Raw genomic sequence first — 18,176 nt, 5'->3', positions numbered from 1 at the left:
AGAGAGAGCAAAAAAAAAGGAGGGGGTGGAATAAATAAATAAATCAGGGATAGGGGTAAGAAGGGGAGGAGGGGCATTAACAGAAGTTAGAGAAGTCAATGTTCATGCCATCAGGTTTGAGGCTACCCAGCCGGTATATAAGTTGCTGTTTCTCCAACCCGAGTGTGGATTCATTTTGACAGTAGAGGAGTCCATGGATTGACGTATCAGAATGGGAATGGGACGTGGAATTAAAATGTGTGGCCACTGGGAGATCCTGCTTTCTTTGGTGGACAGAGTGTAGGTGTTCAGCGAAACGGTCTCCCAGTCTGCGTTGGGTCTCACCAATATATAAAAGACCACACCGGGAGCACCGGACGCAGCATAGCACACTAGCCGACTCACAGGTGAAGTGTCGCCTCACCTGGAAGGACTGTCTGGGGCCCTGAATGGTGGTGAGGGAGGAGGTGTAAGGGCAGGTGCAGCACTTGTTCCGCTTACAAGGACAAGTTCCAGGAACGAGATCTTTGGGAAGGGATGGGTGGAATGAATGGACAAGGGAGTCACGTAGCGAGAGATCCCTGCAGAAAGCGGGGGAGGGGGAGGGTACAGATGTGCTTGGTAGTGGGATCCCGTTGGAGGAGGCAGAAGTTATGGAGAATTCTATGTTAGACCCGGAGGCTGGTGGGGTGGTGGCTGAGGACAAAGGGAACCCTAACCACAGTGGGGTGGCGGGCAGATGGGGTGAGAGCAGATGTGTTTGAAATGGAAGAGATGCGGGTGAGGGCAGCGTTGATGGAGGAGGAAGGGAATCCCTTTTCTTTGAAGGAGGAAGAGATCTCAGTAGTTCTGGAATGAAGGGTGATGACATTTTTACAAGTGACGGGGTGGGACGAGGTATAGTCCAGGTATCTGTGAGAGTCAGTGGGTTTATAAAAGATATCAGTAGATGGACTGTCTCCAGAGATGGAAACAGAAATATTGAGAAAGGGGAGGGAGGTGTCAGAAATGGACCAGGTAAATTTGAGGGTGGGGGGTGGAAGTTGGAAGTAAAGTTGATGAAGTTGACGAGCTCAGCATGGGTGCATGAATGAGCACCAATGCAGTCTTTGATTAGCATAGGAAGAGTTGGGGAGCAATATCAGTGTACGCTTTGAACAGGAATTTTAAATGTAGCCGACAAAAAGGGAGGCACAGCTGGGACCTATGTGAGTGCCCATGGCCACACTTTTGGTTTGAAGGTGGTGGGAGGAACCGAAGGAGAAATTATTGAGGATGAGGACCAGTTCCACCAGACGGAGGAGAGTGGTGGTAGAGGGGAACTGGTTGACTGATGTTCTGAAGAAAGTGGAGAGATTTAATGCCCACTTGAGGGGGGATGGAAGTGTATCAGGTCTGGACATCCATAATGAAAATGAGACAATTGAGACCAGCGTGCTTAAAGACATTGAAAAGATCAAGAGCGCATGAAGTGTGACGGATGTAGGTAGGGAGGGACTGAACGAGGGGAATAAAACAGTGGAGGTATGCAGATATAAGTTCAGTGGGGTAGAAGCAGGCTGAAACACTGGGTCTACCTGGACAGTCAGGTTTGTGGATCTTGGGTGGGAGGTAGAAACAGGAGGTGCAGGTTAAGGGAACTATGAAGTTGGTGGCAGTGGATGACCCCAGAGTCGGTGAGGTCAGTGACGGTGTGGGAGACCATAGTCTGGTGCTCCTTAGTGGAGTCCTGTTCAAGGATTAAGTAGGAGGATTGTCTGAGAGTTGTTTCGTGGACTCAGCAGGGTAGTGGTCAGTCCACCAGACTACTACAGCACCCCACCCTTACCTGGAGGATTGATAGGGAGGTTAGGATTAGTGCAGAGAGAGTGGAGAGCAGCGTGTACAGAGGGGTGAGGTTAGAATTGGAGTGAGGTATCTGTTTAAGGATTTTCATTGGGTTCTATATGGTTTCAATTTCGGAAATGTTTTGGGTTGACTCAGTTTGTTTTAAATATTCCTAATGTATCCAATTGCTTTTTTTTATCCTTCTATTATAGACCAAGCTTATTCAGCTTGGAAGACTAAAGGATTACTACAATTTTCCGATTTATTTTTGGATAATTGTTTTATGTCTTTTGAACAATTATCTAATAAATATAATTTGACTAGATTTTATTGTTTTAGATATTTACAGATTAGGAATTTCTTAAATACTGTACTTCCTACTTTTCCAAATTTGGTGTCTTCAGGTATTTTGGAGAATTTGTTTGAACTAAATCCTTCGCAGAATGGGCTAATATCAAAACTTTACAATATAATTATGAATATACATTCAGAGCCCTTCTATAAGATTAAAAATGATTGGGAAAGAGAACTTAACCTTACTACCCCTATTGAGAATTGGGATAAAATTCTTCAATTAGTTAATACATCATCTAAATGTGCTAAACATTCATTAATACTGTTTAAGGTTGTGCACAGGGCTCATATGTCCAAGGATAAATTGGCTCAATTTTATTCCTACATAAATCCTATTTGTGACAGATGTCATTCTGAGATAGCGCCTTTAACTCATATGTGTCCGCTTTTGAAAAAATATTGGAAACACATTTTTGATATTATTTCTACGGTATTGAACATTGATTTACAGCCTCATCCTATTACCGCCATTTTTGGTTTACCAATGATGGACTCATTCCATTTAACCTCCTCTGCTTGTCGAATGATTGCATTTCTTGCATTAACGGCTAGAAGATCTGTTTTGTTGAATTGGAAAGAAATTAATCCTCCTACTGTATTTCATTGGTTTTCTCAAACTATGTTATGTCTAAATTTAGAAAAAATTAGAAGTGTTGTATTTGATACTTTTATTAAATTTGAAAAGATATGAAGACCATTTATTCAATATTTTCACATGATGTAATATGACCCTGTTCCAAGCCTATTTGTTTTCTCAGTTTCGATTTTATATATGTTGAGAGGATCGGAGTTGACGACACTGATGATTTTGTATTTTTGTGAGATATTATAAACAGCCCATTTTTTCCATTTTTTCTTTTTCTCTTTTTTTCTTTTTTGTTTTTTCCTTATTAGTTATTAGATTATTGATTAGTTTTTTTTGCCTACATTTTTTTCTTTTACTTTTTTCTGTTTTTTTTAATATATATTATGATATACCTAGGATTGCCTTGTTTATCTGTTACTTGTATCGTCCGTGATTTGGGAAGACTCAGTTATATTGTAACTATTGCTTATGTATTCTGTCATGTCCAGTTGTAATGTGTATGTTTGTAATCCCATTATCTATGTATCAATTTTATTTTGTTGATATTAATAATAATAATAGTAAAAAGATTGAAAATGATAAGAATTGGAGTGAGGAGGGTTAAAGTTGAGACAGTTGGTGTTTCGCAGGCAATTGGCTATAAAAAGAAGAGCAGGCAGAAGACCAGAGCACGGTGTCCAGGAAGAGGAGGGTTGGAGATGGCAGACTGGGTAATCGGTGCGGTCTGCAGAGTCCTTGCCAAAGACGTAAGCATGGATACAGAGGCAATGGAAGAAGAGTTCAATGTCACGGTGGGTGCAGTGGGGCAAAAGTGAGGCCTTAATGAGGACAGAATGTTCTGCCTCAGAGAGGGGAAGGTCAGAGGGAATTGTGAAGTCCCGGCACAGATGAGAGTTGGGATCAGAATGGGGAAGAGGGTTGGTAGTGTCTGAGGAGAGAGGAGGGTTGGAGTGTCCAGGGAAGGTGGGGTTGGAGGACGATGGAGGCTCTGTGGACCCAAGAGCTGACGGTGGGGCCTGAGAGACCCGGGACTGCAGAGTGGTGGTGGGGGAAGGGGAGACTGGGTTTCCAGTGGCAGCGTGTAAAGTCTCGGCCTGGAGGTGACATTGTCAATGTCCAGGCTGGAGTCGGAGTTAGAGGTTCTGCAATTAGCAGTTTGAAGGTGTCCATGGTCATTGGAACCAGCACTGACGGCAGTGGAAACCGGGTTCTGAACCCGCTCGGGATCATTGGAACTGGAGTTGGTGATATTAGTCTCACTGGTACGGAGATGTCCAAAGCCTATGGGACTGGGGATGGATTCAGAGAGATTCGTAATCTGGGGGCATCCGATGGTATCGAGGTCCAAGCCGGCGGCAGCAGGAACTGTGGTCTCGGGGTGTCCCGGGCCACCGGCGTTAGAGACAGTGGGTCTGTGGTCTGCAGCTTGCAGGGATAAGTGCCAGGAGGAGATCAGTGGGGAGGGACGAGTGGTCACCAGGGTGGAGCGTAGAATACGTAGGGAGAAGCAGCAAGAGAAGCAGTCAATTGAACGTGGGGCTGGGGAATGGCTTTATATGCTCCTGGTATGTTAGTATAAACCAGGTCCAGTGTATTCTCACCTCTGGTACAAAAACCAACACGCTGGTGGCATTTAGGCAGAAGACAGGTCAAAATTGCAATCAGTGGGATAGGGTGAAGTTTGTCTTTAAACTGAATAATAGGTTCAACATTTCAACAGTTTGGAAAGTGAGGATGAAGTAAAAGGGAAGAAGAGTGCAGGAGGGGTTACAAAAGTCTCCAGAAAGGGATATAATTTTAACTTCTGGTAACATGGGGGTAAAATTGAAAAGGGTGATGAACACAGCACTTTTAATGCTTAGGTATGACATTGTGGGCATCACTGAGTCGTGGTTGGGAGTTTAACATACATAGTGTCTCGAATGGATAGGAGGGTAAGCAGGAGGGTTAAGGTGGGAATTGAATTCTGAGAGGGAGTTGGCATAGGATTGAGAATATGTAGAATCCTTGAAAGTAAAGTTAAGAATCTGCAAGACCAAAAAATCCCAGATGAGAGTAGTATCACACTGACACAGAGGTGTCAAGAAAACAACCTCTCCCTCAATGTCATTAAAAAACAAAGGAGCCGGTTGTGGACTACAGGAGGAATGGAGACAGGCTCGCCCCTATTGACATCAATGGATCTGGGGTGCAGAGGGTGAACAGCCTTAAGTTCCTCAGCATTAATATCACCGAGGATCTCACATGGTCTGTACATACCGGCTGTGTGGTGGAAAAGCACAATAGTGCCTCTTTCACCTCAGACGGTTGAGGAAGTTTGGTATGGGCCCCCAAATCTTAAGAACTTTCTGCAGGGGCACAATTGAGAGCATCCTGACTGGCTGCATCACTGCCTGGTACGGGAACTGTACTTCCCTCAATCGCAGGACTCTGCAGAGAGTGGTGTGGACAGCCCAGTGCATCTGTAGATGTGAACTTCCCACTATTCAGGACATTTACAGTGACAGGTGTATAAAAAGGGCCCGAAGGATCATTGGGGACCCGAGTCACCCCAACCACAAACTGTTCCAGCTGCTACCATCCGGGAAACGGTACCACAGCATAAAAGCCAGGACCAACAGGCTCCAGGACAGCTTCTTCCACCAGGCCATCAGACTGATTAATTCATGCTGATGCAACTGTATTTCTATGTTATATTGACTGTCGTGGTGTACATAATGTTTATTATAAATTGCACATTTAGATAGAGATGGAACATAAGTATAGCATCTGAGCCCCCAATTTACCCCCGTTCGCCTAGGGTGAACCGCTGTCACCCTACCAATAGTGCAATACTTCGGTGTAAATACAGTGTAATACCCCCCACCCCAGTACACACTTGCAACACAAATATCAGACAATACACCAAAGTTGAGTAAGTAATTGCAACTTTATATTTTTTTCTTAGTGATGGATTAGTAGAAACAGAGAACCAAAAGGCGCCAAATCAGTAAGTTTATCAGTTTGTGCACATAATATTTTAATGCGTTGGAGCTCACGCCTCCGGTTCCATCCACAACGACCTTCCGAGCCTTCGGCCACCGTCCGAACCACCGACGTCCAGTATCCACTGCCCTGGAACCGCTGTCCACTCCTCACACGTCATCCTCTTCGCTCGCCTCCCGAGAAAAGACCGTGAACTCCTGCTCAGCTCACAGATACAATATAGTATAACAATTCTCCATTGGCTCGTTCCCCCCTTAGCTACAGTTATAACCCAGACATTCCAGATACAGAAACCCATTCCAGCATTAAGTAACATTACAGGGAAGCCATTTCATTATAACAATACAAAGAAGCCATTTTGTTAGCCTGAACAGTTAACACCACAGTTACTGAGAGCCCTACATAAGATTTTTACTCCTGTATATAAAGTTTGTAAGTTGTAAGTTCAATTCCAATTCAATTTACACAGGCCTCAGAACAGTAACTAGGATGTGGACTACAAATTGCAACAGGAGATGGGAAGGGCATGTAAAAAGGACAATGTAATGATAACCATGGGGATTTCAATTTGCAGGTAGATTGGGAAATTCATGTTGGTGCTGGATCCCAAAAGAAGGAATTTGTAGAATGCCTATGAGGTGGCTTTTTAAAGTAGCTCATGGTTGAGCCCACCAGGGAAAAGACGTCTGGATTTGGTGTTGTCTAATGATGCAGAGATCATGATATGATAGAATTCACCCAGCAGTTTGAGAGGGAGAAGCTAAAATCAGATGTATCAGTGGGGTAAAGGGAACTACAGAGGCATGGGAGAGGAGCAGACCAAAGTTGATTGGAAGCGGACATTATTAGCGATGATGGCAGAGCAGCAATGGCTGGAGTTTCTGGGAGTAATTTGGAAATGCAGGACAGATAAATACTAAAGATAAAGTAATATTGCAAAGGAAAGATGAGGCAGCTGTGGCTGTAAAGTGAAGTTAATGACAGCATAAATTCAAACACAAGGGCATACAGTAAATCAATAATTAGTGGGAAGCTGGAGGGTTTTAAAAACTAAATGAAGGCAATAAAAAAGCAAAAACTAGAAAAGATGAAATGTGAAGGTTAATTAGACAGTAATTTAAAAGAAGAAAGCAAAAGGTTTTTCAGGTATGCAAAAAGTAAAATAGAGACAAGTGGAAAATGACCCTGGAGAGGTCATAATGCAGTATTAAGAAAGGTGGACAAACTTAATAAGTATTTTGTATTTTTCTTCACTGTGAAAGACACGATCAGTCTGCCAGAAATTCGAGTGTCGGGGGCAGAAGTCAGTGTAGTTGCTATTACGAAGGAGAAGGTGTTTGGGTTGGTGAAAGGTCTGAAAGTCGATAAGTCACCTGGACCAGATGGACAACACACCAGGGTTCTGAAAGAGGTGGCATTAGTAGTGATCTTTCAACAATCACTAGATTCTGGGATGGTTTGGGAGGAATGGAAAATTGTAAATGTCACTCCACTCTTTAAGAAGGGTGGGAGGCAAACAACAGGAAATCAAAGGCAATAAAAACCACACAGATTGAGAACAATGGACTGTTCATTTCACTCACGCAGGTATCACGTGTTGAAAACCACAGATGCAAATTCACCCACTAACAGAACTGAGAGGAGTTCCTGGAATAGGGTGCTGAGCTGATACGGAGAGTGAGACAGAAAGGTGGGGGGGGGGTGAGGTGAGAGAGGGTCAGAGAGATGCCCATGTAGTTTGTGGGGCTGAATATTCAGTTTCTCTGCAAAACATTCCAGATTATTCACTCTTGCTTCTGAGGCCATTACAGTTCCAATAGGAACATCCCTCTGGTTAATTCTGCCCTGTTCTGTTCTCCTGTTTGGCACCGGATGCAAACAGACTGAGAACAGAGGGGTTTTCACATCAGAGACACAGGTCACATTTGGTGAAAGGTCACAGGTCAGAAACAATGTATTGAGGTGTTCGAGGGGAGGGGGATTGGGAGAGTGAAAAAGTGAAAGACAGCAGAGGTGAGGGAGGACGGAGAGATAGTTACAGTCATAGAACACAGAAACAGGCTCTTTGGCCCATTGGGTACGTGCTGACCATCAAACACCGTTGACACTGATCCTACCCTAATCACATGTTATTGTCTCCACATTCCCAGGGACTGTGGCCATTTTATCTACTGATCTGTGTGTGGAATGAAAACAGGACACCCTGCTCAAGAGTTACCTCCTGAGGCCCCTCCATCTCATTATGCAAGAAGACAACACACTAGGAGGAGAAGATGTCACCGGCCCCTCAAGCCCGGGCCACCACTCATGGGTTGATATGTCCCAGTGCCACACCAGTGCACAAGAACAGAGAAGCCTATTAAAAGTGGTGGATATAGCCCAGTGCCCAGGAAAAGCTCTCCCCACCATTGAGCACATTGACAAGGAGCGGAGCGTTGACACAAGAAAGCAGCATCCATCATCAGTGACCCCCATCATCCAGACCGTGCTCTCTTCTCACTGCTTCCATTGGGCAGGAGGTACAGGAACCTTGGTCTCACATCACCAGGTCTAGAACAGTTATTACAGTTCCATTGAGGATAACTTCACTCACCTCAATACTAACCTGATTCCACAACCTATGGAGTCACTTTCAAGGAGTCTACATCTCATGTTCTCAGTATTATTTACTTATCTATTTTTCTTTTTACAGTGCCTTGAAAAAGTATTCAGGCCCTGACACATTGTTCACAAAAATGAGTATTGCAGCCAAGGATTTTGACCAATTTAACTGGGAATTTTTATTTGTAAATCACATGCTCCTTGTTTTTGCAGTGGAGCCAGGAAAAGAAACAGGGGAAATTGTAAAGCGTGAAAAACTAAGAATTCAAAAACTGAAATATCAGCAGTTCCAGAGTATTCATCCCCCCGCCCCTTTGTTCTGTACAGAAGAGGCCAGGCTGACTCGAGGGATTTGGAGTGAGGTCGAGGCAGTTTTGGGGCATGCAGAGTGGAGAAAAGTTGGATCAGCAGGCCCAGCATAAATACATCCCAGAGAAGAAGTGTTCTAACTGGAGGCTGAGGCTGACAAGGGAAGTCGAAGATAGCATAAAAGCAAAAGAGAGGGCATGGATCGCAAAATCAGTGTGAGGCTGAAAGATTGGGAAGCCGACGAAAACCAACAGAAGGCAACTTCAAAAGCAATCAGGAGAGAAATGTGAAATATGAAGGTAAGCTATCCAATAAAAGTGGATACAAAAGTTTTTTCAGATATATAAAGAGTAAAAGAGACGGGAGAGTGGATATTGGACCAGTGGAAAACCGCTGGACAGGTTCTAATGGGGGACAAAAATAGTGGATGAATTTACAAGTATTTGTGTCAGTCTTCACTGTGGAAGACAGGATGCCAGAGATTCAAGAGTGTCAGTGTGCAGAAGTGAGTGCAGGTGCCTCTAATGCCATTCATAAATTTGCCGATTCCACAACTATTGTTGGCAGCAGTTCAGGTGGTGATGAGGAGGTGTACAGGAGTGGGATAGATCAGCTGGTTGTGTGGAGTCAAAACAACAACCTTGCACTTAATGTCAGTAAGACGAGGGAATTGACTGTGGACTTCAACAAAGGGAAGTCAAGGGAACACACACCAGTCTTCAATGAGGGATCAGCAGTGGAAAGGGTGAGCAGTTTCAAGAACCTGGGTGTCAACATCTCTGAAGATCTCTCCTGGGCCCAACATTAATGGAATTACAAAGAAGGCACAACACTGGCTGTATTTAAGAGTTTGAGGAGACTTAATTTTTCTCCAAAGATGCTCACAAATTCCTGCAGAGGTCCCGCAGAGAGCATTCTAACTGGTTCATCACTGTCTGGAATGGAGGGGATATTGTACAGGATCAGAAAAAGCTACAGAAAGTTGCATACTCAGACAGTAATTCATAGGCCAGTTAGTCTGACTTCAGTGGTTGGTAAGATGTTGGAGTCCATTACTAACCATGAGGTTCTGGGGAAAGAAGGCACATGAAAAAATAGGCCATAGTCTGCATGGTTTCCTTAGGGGAAATGTTGCATGAGAAAGCTCTGAAATTCTTTGAGAAAATAACAGGCAGGAGAGAGAAAAGAGAGTCAGTGGATGTTGTTGACTTGGATTTTCAGTTTTGATTGCCAATTATAAACCCATTTTTCCAGCTGGTCTCGATCTTGCTGCAAGCTTTCATAGCTTTCCGTATTCTCCATTACAGCCCAAATCTTGGTGTCATTGGCAAATTTGTCGACATAGGTGACAAACAAGTGCAGTCCCAGATCTGAGCCCTGTGACACACATCACTAGACACAGTCCTCCAGTCAGAGAGGCAGCCATTTACACGTACAGACCCAGCTCTGATCCCTGTGGCACCCACCACTAGTCACAGACCTCCAGTCAGAGAGGCAGCCATTTACAAGTACAGACCGAGCTCAGATCCCTGTGACACACACCACTAGTCACAGGCCTCCAGTCAGAGAGGCAGACATTTACAAGTACAGACCCAGCTCTGATCCCTGTGGCACACACCACTAGTCACAGGCCTCCAGTCAGAGAGGCAGCCATTTACAAGTCCAGACCCAGCTCTGATCCCTGCGGCACACACCACTGGTCACAGGCCTCCAGTCAGAGAAGCAGCCATTTACAATTACAGACCCAGCTCTGATCCCTGCGGCACACACCACTAGTCACAGGCCTCCAGTCAGAGAAGCAGCCATTTACAAGTACAGACCCAGCTCTGATCCCTGTGGCACACACCACGAGTCACAGGCCTCCAGTCAGAGAGGCAGCTATTTACAAGCACAGACCCAGCTCTGATCCGTGTGGCACACACCACTAGTCACAGGCCTCCAGTCAGAGAGGCAGCCATTTACAAGTACAGACCCAGCTCTGATCCCTGCGGCACACACCACTAGTCACAGGCCTCCAGTCAGAGAGGCAGACATTTACAAGTACAGACCCAGCTCTGATCCCTGCGGCACACACCACTAGTCACAGGCCTCCACTCAGAGAGGCAGCCATTTACAAGTACAGTCCCAGCTCTGATCCCTGTGGCACACACCACTAGTCACAGGCCTCCAGTCAGAGAGGCAGCTATTTACAAGTACAGACCCAGCTCTGACCCCTGCGGCACACACCACTAGTCACAGGCCTCCAGTCAGAGAGGCAGCCATTTACAAGTACAGACCCAGCTCTGATCCCTGTGGCACACACCACTAGTCACAGGCCTCCAGTCAGAGAGGCAGCCATTTACGAGTACAGACCCAGCTCTGATCCCTGCGGCACCCACCACTAGTCACAGGCCTCCAGTCAGAGAGGCAGACATTTACAAGTACAGACCCAGCTCTGATCCCTGTGGCACACACCATTAGTCACAGGCCTCCACTCAGAGAGGCAGCCATTTACAAGTACAGACCCAGCTCTGATCCCTGTGGCACACACCACTAGTCACAGGCCTCCAGTCAGAGAGGCAGCCATTTACAAGTACAGACCGAGCTCTGATCCCTGTGGCACACACCACTAGTCACAGGCCTCCAGTCAGAGAAGCAGCCATTTACAAGTACAGACCCAGCTCTGATCCCTGCGGCACACACCACTAGTCACAGGCCTCCAGTCAGAGAGGCAGCCATTTACAAGTACAGACCCAGCTCTGATCCCTGCGGCACACACCACTAGTCACAGGCCTCCACTCAGAGAGGCAGCCATTTACAAGTACAGACCCAGCTCTGATCCCTGTGGCACACACCACTTGTCACAGGCCTCCAGTCAGAGAGGCCTGTGACTCGTGGTGTCCACAGGGATCAGTGCTGGGCCCGTTGTTTGTCATCTATAACAACGATCTTCATGATAATGTGGTAAACTGGATCAGCAATGTTGCTGCTGACCAGGATTGTGTGTGTAATGGACAGCGAGGAAGCTATCAATGCTTGCAGTGGGATCTGGACCAGCTGAGAAAAGGGGCTGAGAAAGGGCAGATAGAATTTATTGCAGATGGGGGTGAGATTTTGAATTTGGGAGGACAAACCGGGATAAGACTCACATAGTGAATGTTAGGGCTCTGAGGTGTACGGTAGAACCACGGGACCTGGAAATACAGATCCACATTTGCTTGAAAGCAGCGTCACAGGTAGATAGGTTGTAAAGAGAGCTTCATAAATCAGGGCGTTGTGTACAGGATTGGGATGTTATGTTGCAGTTGTAAAAGATGTTAGTGAAGGTGATTTCAAAGTAATGTGTGCAGTTCTGGTCACCTACCGGTAGGAAAGCTATCAATAAACTTGAAAGAATGCAGAGAACATTTACAAGGATGTTGCTGGGACTTGAGGATCTGAGTTACAGGGAGAGTTTGATTCCATTAGGAATTTATTCACTGGTGTTTTTAGTGGGAACGATGAAATATTTTAGAGGAATCTGAGTGGAACTTCACTCAGAGGGTGGTGTGAGTGGATCTTCACTCAGAGGGTGGTGTGTGTGGAACGAGCTGCCAACGGAAGTGGTAGATGCAAATTCAATTGTAACATTTAGGAAAAGTTTGGATAGGTGGATGAGATGAGAGAGGTCTGGAGGGCTACGGTCTAGGTGCAGAAAGATGGGAACGAAGCGGAGGAGCAGGCTGGCATGGACTAGATGGGCCGAAGTTCCTGTTTCTATGCTCCATGACTCTATGACCAACACCCTCCCATACAATAAATATCAATGTGCCATTGGCTCTCCGTACTACTGCTGCCCCTTCCTGCAGTCTGAGCTAAACACCCCACGGTTGACCAGTGTGACTACACACTTGCATCTGTGTAGAAACATCTTTGCATCTTTCATTAAATTCTCTCTAAATTCCTTCTCCATTACCGACCCTGTACACGATCCACTCCCCGTTACTGACCCATTGCCAACCTGACTGCGGGTTTGTCCTGTGTCCACTCCTCCTCTAATGTCTGTTGTCCATTACAGACGATCTACACCTTCCACTCCACAATACTGACCCATTATAAACCTGGCAACAGTAATGCTGTGACTATTTCCTCTCTGGCACCTGTGTCCATTCCTGTCCCTCTGCTCAATACTGACCCATCACTGTGGTTGTTAGAGGAAGCTCACTGACTGGGAACAATAGGCTCTTCATTACAGAGCCTCAGGATACTTGACGTTTGTTTGTTTGCTTTGCATACTTTTTCAAATCATGCATCAACTGTTCCACCGCCCCGCGCTGGCTTCATTGCTTCGAGAAGCCGGTGCGGAAAGTAGTCGTTGACCTGCCGCTGTGTCTTACACCACTCACAGCAGAGAGTGAGGAGGTTGTAGGTGGTCCCATCTCCCTCCAGTTCACCCAGCAACACCTCATTGGGAGTCACACGTGAGTAGACATCACCCAAACTGATTGAATCTGGAAATTTGTCTTGTGTTCTGTGTTTGTGTGTGGGTGTTGCAGAGAGAGAGAGAGAGGGGGAGAGAGAGAGTGTAAATAAATGAAGGTAGATGGAGCTCCTCTGTCTCATCCACCTGTGAGGTTTCAGGAAGGGATTTCTCACCTCTGTCTGGGGTCTCAGTCACGGTGATCTCACTGTATGTGTGATCCAGAGAGGGAGAGCTCACCTCCTTCCATGGGGACTCTGGAGTATCTCACCTCTGAATTCTCACTGAGGGAGGTTTCATCTCTATCTTTGGGTTGTCAGTGAGGGAGATAAAGAGATCCCACTTCTGTCTGTGGGGTCTCCATGAGGGAGATCTCACCTCTGTCCATGTGGTTTCAGTGAGGGAGTGATGAATCTATCCCACTGTAGGTGGATATCCCTTTCCATCCTCAGTTCCCATCCCCATTTACACCTTGTCCTCCGCCCCAGTGTGTCATTTCTCACTGAGTTAATTCCAGTCTTTCATTTCCAGAATGTCACCGGCTGAACTGAGGGTTGTGCTGCTGATCCTGGGTTTTCTGGGTGAGTAATGTCTTGTAGGGACAAACTGCGTGCTGTGTACAGTAAGAGGGAGTAGATGTTATTTATTGTTTCTGTAGACGAGCAGAGACAGCCTGTATTTAATGGGGGAAAAGTACTGAAGGGACCTCGGGAACATTATGAATCCAATTTGACACCGGGACACACGGCATTAGAGCTGGTGATCAGAAACATCCAGATACCCGGTTTGGTAAAACAACAGCAGGGAGTGGAGGGAGATGGGGAGGCAGAGAGGTTTCAGCAGAGAATCTCAGGCTTGAAGACTGAGGAGAAGGCACGGCTGGAAATGCAGTGATTACACTCCGAGAGGCTGGGACTGGAGGGAGTGTCCAGAGACTGGAGGAGATTACACTGGGAGGAAGTGGTGAGGCTATGTTGGGATGTGAAAGCAAAGTTGGGTTGTATGTTACTGAACCAGATTAGTGATCACAGGGATGGTGGGTGAAGGGGTTGGGGGCAATTTCAAGCACAGCCAGCAGAGTGTGTGGAGAGCAGAGTGCAGGAGTGGGAGGTGGCTGACGGTGTGAATGAGAGACGGACTGGGTCAGGGGCGGAGCTGGGTGACGTTCCAGAGGCGAGCATCACCGTGGGGCAGAGGTGCCTTTTAAATGTCATTATCATACCGAAGCGGGCCAGGCAGCATCGATGCAAAAGAGTAAATACTCGATGTTTCGGGCCAAGTTCCTTCATCGGGACCGGAAAGCAAGAGGAGAAGTCCATCTTTTTTCCCCCCAGCCCTTTCTTTCCAGTCGTGATGAAGAGTCTCAGCCTGAAATGTTGACTGTTTATTCTTTTCCATCTGTGCTGACTGACCTGCTGAGTTCATCCAGAATTTTGTATGTGTTGCTCTTGAAACCAGTGTCACTGTGTGTCCTCAGTGACCACTTTATTATGTGCGGAGTATAATTGGCTAATTAGATATTTGTATTAATGGACAAGTGTGCAGGTGTACCTGGTAAAGTGGCCACTGAGTGTATCCCCAATGACGTGACCCCCACAGTCGTCTGTGGTAATGAATTTCACTGGTATATGTTATGTAATTTGTTGTTTTGTGGCAGTACACTACAATACAAGATAAAAAACTATATATTACAATAAGAAATATACTTAAATAAAAAAGAAAGTTGAGCACAGAGAGAGCAAAAAAGTTTTTACAGTGGTGTAAATGGGTTCATTGTCCATTCAGAGATCTGATGGTGGAGAGGAAGAAACTGTTCCTGAAGCGTTGAGTGTGTGTTTTCAGGCTCCTGTACCTCCTCCCTGACAGTAGCAAGGAGAAAAAGGCATGTCCTGAGTGATGGGGGTCTTTAATGATGGATGCTGCTGTTTCGAGGTGTTACTTGTGAAGATGTCCTCGATGCTGGGGAGGCTTGTGTCCATGATGGAGCTGGTTGAGTTTACAGTATTCTGCACCTTTTTCTGATTCTGTGCTGTGGCCCTCCATACCAGACGGTGATACAACCAGTTAGAATACTCTCCACTGTACATCTGTAGAGATTTGCGAGTGTACTTGGAGTCAGACCAAGTCCTTCAAACTCCTGATGAAATGTAGCCACTGTTGGGCCTTCTTTACAATTGGCTCAATATGTTGGTCTGAGGATCGATCTTCAGAGATGTTGACACCCAATAGCTTGAAACTTCTTCTGTGGGACTCGGCAGTATTTACAAGCAAGGATAAGTTTTTTTTTAGCCGGGCTGCTTCTTTGACATTCTTCCATAAATACTTCTTTTGTGGAAGGCTTTAAAGATTGTGGAGCCATGAACTTCATCTCCAGTGTCAGCCACTGACTCCTGCAGCTCACTCAGAGTGACTGTTGTTGTCACAGTAGCCTCTCTTACAAGTGCCAATCTTCTCCGGTGACTAAGTTTAGAGAGATCGCCTGACCTGGGCAGTGTGGCTGTGGTTTTGTATTTTTCCACTGATTCACGATGGACTACACTGAGTTCTGAGGAATGTTCAGTGCCTTTGAGATGGTCTTGTACCCTTCCCCAGATTTGTGCTTCGATATTATCACTTGTCTTGAATGCTCTTTAATATTCATTTTGGTTTGGTGTGTTGAAAATCTACCATACTGTTGGCCCTTACCGGGGCAGGGGTATTTGTTCAAATGACACTCCAATTTTCTCCATCAGCAAATGGAGTGAGTTGAGGATGAATACTTTTTCAGCCTCACCATTTTGGTTTTTAATTTTCAGCTAATTGTTGACTGAATTTGGAATTTTCTTTTGATTCGACATGTTGCACACTGTTTTATAGATTAGCTCAAAATATCCTACTTCAATATATTTTAAATTTAGGAACAGAGTAGGTAATAGATGAAAATAGTTGTGGGGACTGAATACTTTTTTAAAGCACTGTATATAACACCAAGAGGAGAGGGAGACGGGAGTAGACCCGGGGTGGAGGGTAGTAGGGAGAGACCGTGGAGGGGGAGTTAGAAAGTGACCAAAGGAGATGGGGGTAGGCATGCTCCGAAGGGAGACAGTGGTAGTGAGAGACCGAGGGAGGTAATGAGACACAGAGGGGAGAGGAAAGTAGGGAGAGAATGAGGAAAAAGGAAGGTCGGGAGAGTCCGAGGCAGAGGGTGGTAGGGAGAGACGAGGGGAGACGGATATAGACAGAGAACAAGGGGACATGGAGTTTGGCAGAGTGAGGGGCAAATGACTTGGGGAGAGCCTGAGGGCAGAGTGAGTTGGAAACAGCAAGGTAAGGAGAGACCGAGGAGGGAATGAGGTAGGGAGTGGAGGAGGGGTGAATGAGGTGAGGAGAAATTTAGTAGAGAGGGAGTTATGGTGAGCCCAAGGGATGAGTGAGATGGGAAGAGATCGAATTAAACTTATTTTTGGAGAAGGAAATCGGAGGATCAGAAAGAGAGTGTGGCGGCAGCCATTTTGATTTTTTCTTCCTCTCATCGGGGTTAAGAGAGTCGGGACTGTGGGGCGTGTGACGTCGGGCAGTGAAGCGGGGAAGATTTAAAAAGGTCAGAAATCCTGAATCGGGTTTCATTTGGAGAAGAAAGTCGGAGGATCAGAACGGGAGTGCGGCAGGAACCATTTTGATTTTTTTCTTCTTCTCATCGGGGTTAAGAGAGACGGGACTGTGAGGTGTGTGACGTCGGGCAGTGAAGCGGGGAAGATTTAAAAAGGTCACAGCCTTATACAGCGGGCAACGGAGTGAGCTGGGAACAGAGTGAAGGCTTAACAGCTTTGGCTCAATGGGCTGAAGTGGAAAAGGGTGAGGCAAGGTCGGTTCAGGTTTCAGTTTTTCCTGTTATTTGAGGAAAGGGGAAGTATGAGTGTGAGGGCAGCTTGTTGTTCTCGGTGTCGGATGTGGGAGGTCCTGGAGTCTCCCAGCCTCCTGGACGTCCACATCTGCACCAGGTGCGCCGAGCTGCAGCTCCTAAGGGACCGTGTTAGGGAACTGGAGCTGCAGCTCGATAATCTCCATCTGGTCAGGGAGAGTGAGAAGTTGATAGAGAGGAGTTACAGGCAGGTGGTCACACCGGGGCCACAGGAGGCAGACAGGTGGGTCATGGTTAGGAGAGGGAAGAGGAAGAGTCAGGTACAAGAGAGTACCTCTGTGGCTGTACCCCTTGACAATAAGTACTCCTGTTTGAGTACTGTTGGGGGGGGGACAGCCTACCTGGGGGAAGCAACAGTGGCCGTGCCTCTGGCACAGAGTCTGGCCCTGTGGCTCAGAAGGGTAGGGAAAGGAAGTCGAAGGCTGTAGTTATAGGGGACTCAATAGTTAGGGGGTCAGATAGGCGATTCTGTGGATATAATCCGGAGACCTGGATAGTAGTTTGCCTCCCTGGTGGCAGGATGTTTCTGATCACGTCCAAGATATCCTGAAGTGGGAGGGTGAGGAGCCAGAGGTCGCAGTACATATCGGTACCAATGACACAGGTAGGAACAGGGAAGAGGCCCTGAACGGAGAATAGAGGGAGTTAGGAAGGCAGTTGAGAAGAAGGACTGTAAAGGTGGTAATCTCGAGATTACTGCCTGTGCCACACGACAGTGAGAGTAGGAATGGAATGAGGTGGAGGATAAATGCATGGCTGAGGGATTGGAGCAGGGGGCAGAGATTCAAGTTTCTGGATCATTGGAACCTCTTTTGGGGCAGGTGTGACCTGTACAAAAAGGACAGTTTACACTTGAATCCTAGGAGGAACCAATATATTCTGGTGGGGGGATTTGCTAAGGCTACTGGGGAGATTTTAAACTAGAATGGTTGGGGAGTGGGAATCAATTTGAAGAGACGAGGGGAGAGGAGGTTAGTTCACAAATAGAGAAAGCTTGTAGACAGTGTGAAGGAGGATAGGCAGGTGATAGTGAAGGGGAGCACTCTGACCGAAGATGTAGAGGAGAAGGAAGAAAAAGATAATAATGTTGTTTGCACCGTTCGGGATAAACAGAGAGTAAGAGGTGGAGAGTTTCTTAAATGCATCTCTTTTAATACTAGGAGCATTGTAAGAAAGGTGGATGAGCTTAGAGCATG

General features: G+C 46.2%; 1 protein-coding gene across 1 annotated transcript in view; it reads left to right on the top strand.

The window, feature by feature from the left end:
• Positions 1-7,967: 7,967 nt before the first annotated feature.
• The window catches only part of LOC132389398 (oncoprotein-induced transcript 3 protein-like), a gene marked incomplete at its 3' end in the record, with an annotated part of 48,820 nt that continues 38,611 nt past the window's right edge, over positions 7,968-18,176 (top strand). Inside the window, exons 1-3 of the mRNA XM_059961922.1 lie at positions 7,968-8,250; positions 8,660-8,940; positions 13,611-13,660. Coding sequence (XP_059817905.1) covers positions 13,612-13,660 — 49 coding nt within the window. The remainder of the gene's footprint in view (positions 8,251-8,659; positions 8,941-13,610; positions 13,661-18,176) is intronic.

Source organism: Hypanus sabinus, unplaced genomic scaffold, assembly GCF_030144855.1.
Source record: "Hypanus sabinus isolate sHypSab1 unplaced genomic scaffold, sHypSab1.hap1 scaffold_556, whole genome shotgun sequence".
Classification (NCBI taxonomy): domain Eukaryota; kingdom Metazoa; phylum Chordata; class Chondrichthyes; order Myliobatiformes; family Dasyatidae; genus Hypanus; species Hypanus sabinus.
Note: the sequence above shows the minus strand (reverse complement) of the source record. Positions and strands in the feature narration are given on the sequence as shown.